General features: G+C 35.8%; 1 protein-coding gene across 1 annotated transcript in view; it reads right to left on the reverse strand.

Annotated features, from left to right (window-relative positions):
- LOC107666314 (F-box/LRR-repeat protein 20) overlaps positions 1 to 8,646 on the reverse strand; it is a 16,488-nt gene that overhangs the window by 4,061 nt on the left and 3,781 nt on the right. Inside the window, exons 2-12 of the mRNA XM_016457555.1 lie at positions 7,178 to 7,239; positions 6,071 to 6,125; positions 5,691 to 5,765; positions 5,468 to 5,562; positions 3,836 to 3,904; positions 3,662 to 3,757; positions 3,453 to 3,579; positions 2,124 to 2,198; positions 1,908 to 2,038; positions 1,744 to 1,804; positions 1,586 to 1,630 (exon numbers count right to left, since the gene is read on the reverse strand). Of these exons, the coding sequence (XP_016313041.1) occupies positions 1,586 to 1,630; positions 1,744 to 1,804; positions 1,908 to 2,038; positions 2,124 to 2,198; positions 3,453 to 3,579; positions 3,662 to 3,757; positions 3,836 to 3,904; positions 5,468 to 5,562; positions 5,691 to 5,765; positions 6,071 to 6,125; positions 7,178 to 7,239 (891 nt within the window). The remainder of the gene's footprint in view (positions 1 to 1,585; positions 1,631 to 1,743; positions 1,805 to 1,907; positions 2,039 to 2,123; positions 2,199 to 3,452; positions 3,580 to 3,661; positions 3,758 to 3,835; positions 3,905 to 5,467; positions 5,563 to 5,690; positions 5,766 to 6,070; positions 6,126 to 7,177; positions 7,240 to 8,646) is intronic.

The raw sequence follows: 8,646 nt of genomic DNA on the forward strand, positions 1-8,646 counted from the left end.
ATATATATAACAGGAAACAATATTGAGAAATATATTCTCTTACAGTCCATATCTACATTGAAAACATATTTTGTGATATCTTCTAGATATGAAAGCCTCTTCTCGAATAAAAATAAATTAAAATGGTAATTGTGTCTTTTTAATCTCACAATTCTGACTTTTTCCTTGCAATTCTGAGAACAAAAAAGTCAGTCATTGTGAGAGGTAAACTCAGAATTGCGAGGAAAAAAAAGTCAGAATTCAATAAGTTTATATTTCAGACTTTTTTTCTCAGAATTGCAAGAGAACTTGCATTTCTTTGTTATGTCTCTCAATTCTGACTTTTTCTCTCAGGTTCCCTCAGTCTAGTGATACTAAACATCCTTATAAAAAACAAAAAAACTATAAAAAAACTAACATTTATAAATACATTACACATTCAGGCTTACAATTTAAAACCTTTTCTGATTAGGAAAATATTTCTCAAAGAGAAATAGCTGTTGGTATGAATTTTTAATTTTATTATTATTCAGAATTAATAAACAAGTATTTATTATAAAACATCCAATTCCTTCATTTTTTATAAAAAATAATCTGTACTTTTCACAATGCTTCTCTTAAAGGGGTCATATGATGCTGCTAAAAAGAACAGTATTTTGTGTATTTGGTGTAATGAAATGTGTTTATGCAGTTTAAGGTTCAAAAAACACATTATTTTCCACATACTGTACATTATTGTTTCTCCTCTATGCCCCGCCTTTCTGAAACGCGTCGATTTTTACAAAGCTCATCGTTCTGAAAAGCGAGGTGTGCTGTGATTGGCCGAAGCGCCAGACTGTCCTTGCAAAGTTGAAACTGCCCCACTTTATATAAACAGACACCGGCATTGTAGGCTACTCTCACAGGAACAGTCCTCATCCTCCGCAAAATGCGCTGCACACATCTGAATATTTGGGTTGAACTGTTCTGGAACAGTGTTGTAAATACAACTTAACCACTGATTTGTAGTTGTGTGCTCTTTTGGAAGACCAAACAAAGTAATTTCGCTTTCACAACAAAACACACAGTGTCTCCACGACATGGCGGTGGCGGCAACAATACTACAGCGAGAATAAAAGTTACGCCTTCTTTCTTTGCGTGAACATTTGGGCGGTGTTATGCAAATCTTCCCACAGAGCGACGTAGGTATGTTGGGGCGTGTTAGAACGAGCCGTTTTAGGTAGGTGTGGCTGACTCTTAACTTTTATAAAGAATATCTCTTTGGATTTGAGACTTTAGTCTTTGCAACTTTACAGATCTTCTTTATGCACCAAGAGCTTGTAACACTCCACAGAGAAAGGAAAAATTGAAATCGCATCATATGACCCCTTTAAAAGTCCCCATTACTATTTCACACTTTTTCAAAATTTCACTAGATTTATTTCAGCATTATCATCTGCAAAAGTGACTGGTCACTTCAATGGGCAAAAAACCAAAAAACAAAAAAAACAATTATATAGGGTTTTATCAAATGTAATGTTCTTAATGTAGAATTAATGACATTTAAATACTGTATGTAACAACATTTTAACATTTTTTATGTGTAACTCTCTGAATGGCAACCCACCTGTACACACTCTTCTAAATCCATCTTTTCTAGTTCATGACAATTCTGGAAAACATGAAGGGAAATGATAGGTTTGATTCGTGTTGTTAGAAGCTCTGGAGGATCAGCACAGATGGAGGTCTGAGCTGTGCAGTGTGTTTGTGGGATTGTTTACTCACCCGTGCTAGTGAGGTGAAGCCTACATCTGTAAGCTGAGAGCAGCGAGCCACCTCTAATATTCTACACAGACAAGGAGATCAATGATGCATCGTTTAAAAGAGGATAAAAACTGAGTTATGGGGGACTGCATGCAAATTTATCAGCTGATGTGTGGGTTAAACACCTGAGGCGAGGGCAGTTTTGGCCCAAGGCATTGAGAATCGCGTCTGTGATGTTTGCACAGCCCGACACGCATAAAGACTGCAGCCGATGGCACCCGCGACAGATGGTTATAAGACCTTCATCCGTGATCTGCTGCTCGATTCACACACAGAGACAGACCTGCATGAGGAAGCCATCCTCTGGACATCCCGTGTACGAGTGAATATGAGTGACTTACTGAACACGTCTGCAAATTGAGTGTGACCAGTTCTGGACAATGTGCTCCAATATGCTGAAGTGCTTCATCTTCCAACTATTAAGAGAGTACACATAAGAGAGAGACAGGTAATGGCTGGATTTAAAGGGACGGGCCACCCAAAAATAAAACTTCTTTCATTATTTACTCACCCTCATGTTGTTTTAAGCCCATTTATTTTTATGTAGAATACAAAATTAGGAGTTTTGCAGAATCAATGAAAACAATTACCATAAAATTGTATGCAAAATCCCAGTTATAATGAGGATAACAACAGATAACCTAGATGTTAACACATGAACACATTTTTTAGGTTATCTGACAAATCATTTTTTACACTTTGTAATCACTGTGGCCAATTCGTTTAATTTGTGTAATATTTTAAATTAGCTTTTATTTTATATATTTTCATTTTATATATTTTTGTTTAAGTTTTAGTAATTTTATGTGCTTTTGTCATTTTGTTACTTTTTAAAAAATATTTCTATATAACTTTCAAATATATTTCAAATATATTTGAAATATTTCTCTGTTAATTTTAGTAATATGAAATAACATCATTTTTACTAATGTTTTTAAAGTTTATATTTTTTCATCAAATATTTATTTATTTCTGCTTTATTTTACAGTTTGTTTAATTTGTAACAATTTGGAACTATAGAATTTATAAATATTCTGACCTAGCTTTTAGTTATTTTTTTATAGTTTCAGCTTTATTTTTTTGTCTATGCTTTAGTAAGTTTATGTGCTTTTGTCATTTTATTCGTTTTTTAAATATATTTCCATATAACTTTAATTAATTTTTATTTCAGTTTTATCAATTACTAAATTTTGTATGTACTTCAACTTCAGCTAATTTCAGTTAATCTAATTTTTGTTTTTAAAAGTTTTTCATTTAATATTTTCACCATTATCTCAATTACAGAAAATGAGTTTTAACTGTTTTAGATACAGTTAACAATATCATTGTGAAAAAGTGCTAGTAATTCATTTTTAAAATACTTAATTTTAATTTCAGTTTTAGTAATTTTAGTAATTCAACTTATTTCAGTTAGTTGCCAAGGCAACATTACTCATTTTTATTTACGTTTTTAAAAGTTTTAATCTAATATTTATATTTTTTTAAACTTTTAGCTCTCTTTCGATCACTGAAAACAATTTTTAATAAGTTTTAGTTGACAATATCAGCACTGTGGGGGGCACGCGCTGCACATTTAAATATTTTTTTTGCTATAAGTGTGTCAAAATAACATTGAGAAGGTGGAAGAACAGTGAAGAGGGCTTAAACGTGTTGTGAAAGCACAGAATTACCTGTGTGCAGCCCTTGAGGAACAGGCCTTTGAGTCCTGGACAACATCTCACAAGCGCTTGTATCCCGTCTTTGGTCACCTGATCACACCACGAGATGTTCAGCTGCTCTAGCAACGGACAGCCCTCGCTAAAATGACACAGACAGAGTCATTTAGCCTCAGGGAAGCATTTTTCATAACCAGCAAGTATGTGTATCTATGATCTCTGACCTCAGAGCTTTGAGGGACAGGTTTGTGATTGAGGTGCAGGAGGCAAGATCCAAGTGCTTCAGTTTGGGACAAAATTTACTCAAGCTGTTACAGGTACTGCAAAAAGAAAGAAAGAAGTTCAACAGAGATCAAAAAACACTTACACACACACACATCGTCACATGTTTTACCCACCTGTCAGTGATCTTGGTGCAGCCATTGAGGCTGAGCAGCTCAATATTTCTGCAGTTCTGGGCAAAAGTTCTGCGGGAGACAAAAACACATTTTATATTAAACATTAAACAATGCTTGAATTTCCCTCCAAGTCACAATAATGTCTTTAGTCTAAATGTAAAGCCCAGATATCATTACTGAACTCATATGCAATATAATTATTAAATATATATTAAAGCAGCACTATGTAACTTTTGGCGCGCTAGCGGTTAATAAACAGAACTGCACACATCCCGCGGAAGAACATTCCAACCGGAGCTACTTCTCTAAGTTTATGTCTATGGCGATTCACGCAGGTATGCGTTACTCCGCAGCGGTGACGACCCGACCAGGCTACAATAGTCCAAATATAAGTACTTATTATAAGTGAACCGTAGTGATTTGGAATAAGACAAAAACGCAGTTTGGATGAATTCATGATGTACTCGCTCATTATATACATTTTGCAAATTTTGAACACAGAAAGAGTTACATAGTGCTGCTTTAAAGGGATAGTTCACCAAAAAATGGAAATTCTGTCATTAATTACTCATTCTCACGTCGTTCCAAACCCGTAAGATACATCGTTCATCTTCGGAACACAAATTAAGATATTTTTGATTAAATAAAAATATCGTAATTTCTTCGCCGCATGTTCACACGGCGTTCTAACATAGAACACTCATGCGCTGAGCCTTGTTTACAAGAAGAGGAATGCACACGCATGCATCGTGGTACTGTCATGAACGCGCAATCTGTTGAATAAAGTCGTTATTTTTTAATTTTTTTGCACACAATAAGTATTCTTGTAGTTTCATAACATTACAGTTAAACCACTGATGTCACATGGCCTATTTTAACGATGTTCTTACTACCTTTCTGGGCCTTGAAACGTTTCAGTTCCCTTGCTGTCTATGCAGGGTAAGAAAGCTCTCAAATTTCATCAAATATATCTTAATTTGTGTTTCGAAGATGAACGATGTATCTTACGGGTTTGGAATGACGGGAGCATGAGTAATTAATGACTGAATTTTCATTTTTGGGTGAACTATCCCTTTAAGGCTGTGATCTACTTTCTTGGCAGGCCTATTCACATAAAAGGCAAAATGACAACATAAACCGAAGTGTTTTTCACTCCAAAACTATTAACAAAATGCTTGCATATATGAAAGACGGCCAATCGTAAGCAACTTCAGCTGTTTCTTTATTTTGCTAAAACTGAAGTCAAAATTTTTGACAGGCAGAAAGTATTTGTATGGTCTGTCTTTTTTGCTGAAGAGTTGAAAAAAGATTCTCACAACTTCTATTTCAATTATATCTGTCAGGTAGTAGGGATATTCATCAAATTCAGCAATTTCAATGCAAATTATAAATTCGAAAATGTAACTGATAAAATGTACGCTACCGTTCAAAAGTTTGGGGTCATTGTAAATTGCATTGTAAATTACAGCAGTGTAAATTGCTTTGGTTAAACCTTCTGCCAAATGCATACATGAAAATGTAAAAAATTTATTTTTTACATGCAAATGGGTCTTCAAGAATTAATAGTTCCATCTTTTTGCTGTGAAAACATGCTCAGCATATATAAGCATTCATCCGCTCCCTTTATCTCACCTGAGAGCGCTGTCTCCAACTCCAAGACATCCTCTAAGACTTAACTTCCTTAGGAAGCCTCCACACCGTTTTGAGATGTTCTCCACCACACGGCCCTGTAAATGAAGAGATTTTTACGATCTTTAGCCACTTTTGTATTAAATAATGTCTGATATTCCTTGTATTTTAGTAGTTAGAATGAAATGTGAACTGTCCAGTTTAAGAGCAACTACTGTCTACTCACTTCAATGTCTCTCTGGAAGTCAAAGAGGTCGATGCGCTGCCAATTACTGCCATCCAGGGCTAACAGGTTCCATGACTGAGAAAAAGAGAGAGAAAACGAGAAACTCAATACTCCACTATAGATACATCTACACTAAAAATATTATTCTAGAATAGCTCCTTTCATTCCTCTCCAGAGACAGCCATTCAAAAGTAGCTGACAAATGATCATTGCAAGCAACATTTAATCCACTAAATATTTTACTATGTTATAGTAGATGTTTTGACAGTGACCATTTTTACAGGCTCTTAAAAGGGTGAAATGAGCAAATGTCAAAACAGACACTTAATGTGCCACAAAGCACCAGTTTAATCTATAAAGCGCCGAGAAATCACACTTACTCGTGAGACTTGTGCGCAGCGGCAAAGTGTGACTACATCCAGAAATGAGAAAATTCTGCAGAAAAACAGAACTATTAGCAAACACCATTAACAAAAAGCTGTGATAGGAGTGTCATTAAAGTCTTCATTTTTTCTGTTCGAACACAGGTCTATGCTTTAAAAACAGCATAGATAAGGTGAGATGAAGAAGATGGACATGATTAAGGTTTTTAACAAGACAACATTTTTAAAGGGGTCATATGATGTTGCTAAAAATAACATTATTTTGTGTATTTGGTGTAATGAAATGTGTTTATGCGGTTTAAGGTTCAAAAAACACATTATTTTCCACATACTGTACATTATTGTTTCTCCTCTATGCCTCGCCTTTCTGAAACGCATCGATTTTTACAAAGCTCATCGGTCTAAAAAAGCGAGGTGTGCTCTGATTGGCCAGCTATCCAGTGCGTTGTGACTGGCCGAATTCCTCAAGCGTGTGACGGAAATGTTACGTCCCTTACCATACTGTGATGCCTGCGGCAACCACATGTGACGACCCCGGGCTGGACTCCGCTTCGTCCACGGTGAAAGCCGATCCGGCGATTGATAGCGCGAAGTTGAAGCGCGAAGTCGACCAGCACAGATCAGCTCCAGGCATGACGAAGCGATATCGTCCTCTTTTGGAAGGCCAAACAAAGTAGTTTCGCTTTCACAACGAAGCACACAGCAAACAAAGTAGTTTCGCTTTCACAACGAATCACACAGCGCCTTCACGACATGGCGGCGGCGGCAACAACAATACTACAGCGAGAATAAAAGTTACGCCTTCTTTCTTTGCGTGAACATTTGGGCGGTGTTATACAAATCTTCCCACATAGTGAGGTAGATATGTGGGGGCGTGTTAGAACGAGCCATTTTAGGTAGGCGTGGCTAACTCTTAACTTTTATAAAGAATATCTCTTTGGATTTGAGACTTTAGTCTTTGCAACTTTACAGATCTTCTTTATGCACCAAGAGCTTGTAACACTCCAAAGAGAAAGGAAAAATTGAAATCGCATCATATGACCCCTTTAAAATAAGGAAATTAAGCAGGAAGAGAGAGAAGTGCTGAATGGGTTTCACACCAACCGTAACAACAGTTCCTTCGGCAGCTTCTTGTTGATAACAGCCTCGTCATTATTGGAGAACATCTGAGGACACAGAAAGACATGCATTTATAAAACTGTGTCTTATGAGTTCAAAGGTCAACGACATGGTTTTACAGTGTGCTGCAAATCACACACTTTCAACAATACAATGTTGAAAAGTGTCTTTCATATTCTCATGTGAGAGAACTGAGGCTGTCATTTTATAACAAGGTTCTTTAAAGCATTATGTAGACATCATATTACGTTTATGTTTTATGTAGCAAAGAATGAAATATTATGAGTGCATCAAAATTATTTTACTGAAATAACTTCCAAGTTACACAAATGTCAATTACTGCCTCCTAAAATAATTAGTTTTTATTTTTATATTTTCAGTTCAAAATCAAATCTTCACCTACTCAGCAATGGATGCTCTGCAGTGAATGGGTGCCGTCAGAATGAGAGTCCAAACAGCTGATAAAAACATCACAATAATGCACAAAACTCCAGTGCATCAATTAACATATTGTGAAATGAAAAGCTGTGTCTTAGAAACAAATTCATAATGTTTTTATCAGCTGTTTGGACTCTCATTCTGACGGCACCCTTTTATTGCAGAGGATCCATTGATGAGCAAGTGATGTAATGCAACATTTTTCCAAATCTGTTCTGATGAAGAAAGAAACTCATCTACATCTTGGATGACCTTAAGGGGGTGAGTAAATTTTCAGCTATTTTTTTTTCTTCTTAATTTTGGGTAAATTTAAAGTAAAAAACTACTTTAAACTAGACATAATATTTTCAAGGTATGTTTTCAGAAATTTGGCAATTCACAGCACTGTCTTCCTTTTTTTTTTTTTGTCACGTTCTGTAAATTGGCAGTAGTGCAGAATGTATTTTAATATTGAAACAATTACACAAAGCAATTTTTTCTGAAATAAAGAATTTCAATCCCAAATTCTGTTTTTGCAGATGGAATCTTGCCCTACAGGCTTCACTTTGTGCCAAATGTACTACATGAAATTAAAACCTATCTTGTCTTGTTCTCATCAAACCACAAAACCTTTTTTCCAAGTGGTAACGAGATACAGATTGTCCTGCTGAATAATTCAGACCAGACCGGATGTTCCCTTTTTTAAGAAGTGACTACCTCACATCCAAGAATAGTGGAGCGCACATCAATTGTTTCTGTGTGCACTGGCCAGTCCTTTGTTAAAATACAAAAACATTGAATTATTTTTATAACCCCGTCTTGATCGGAACAAGAATTTGATCCCAACAGTCTGTTGAGAAACCTTTGTCAAAATTCACTAATTTAACACAGAAAATTGTCCACATCAGAGAACGATTTTTTTCTAGCTGAAGAACTATAACATGTGAAAGTGACGTGACCGCATTTGGTGACCCATACTTGGAATTAGTGCTCTGCATTTATCCCATCCTAAGTGCACACACACAGCAGTGAACACA

The sequence above is a fragment of the Sinocyclocheilus anshuiensis genome, unplaced genomic scaffold (genome assembly GCF_001515605.1).
Source record: "Sinocyclocheilus anshuiensis isolate Anshui unplaced genomic scaffold, SAMN03320099.WGS_v1.1 scaffold868, whole genome shotgun sequence".
Taxonomy (NCBI): Eukaryota; Metazoa; Chordata; class Actinopteri; order Cypriniformes; family Cyprinidae; genus Sinocyclocheilus; species Sinocyclocheilus anshuiensis.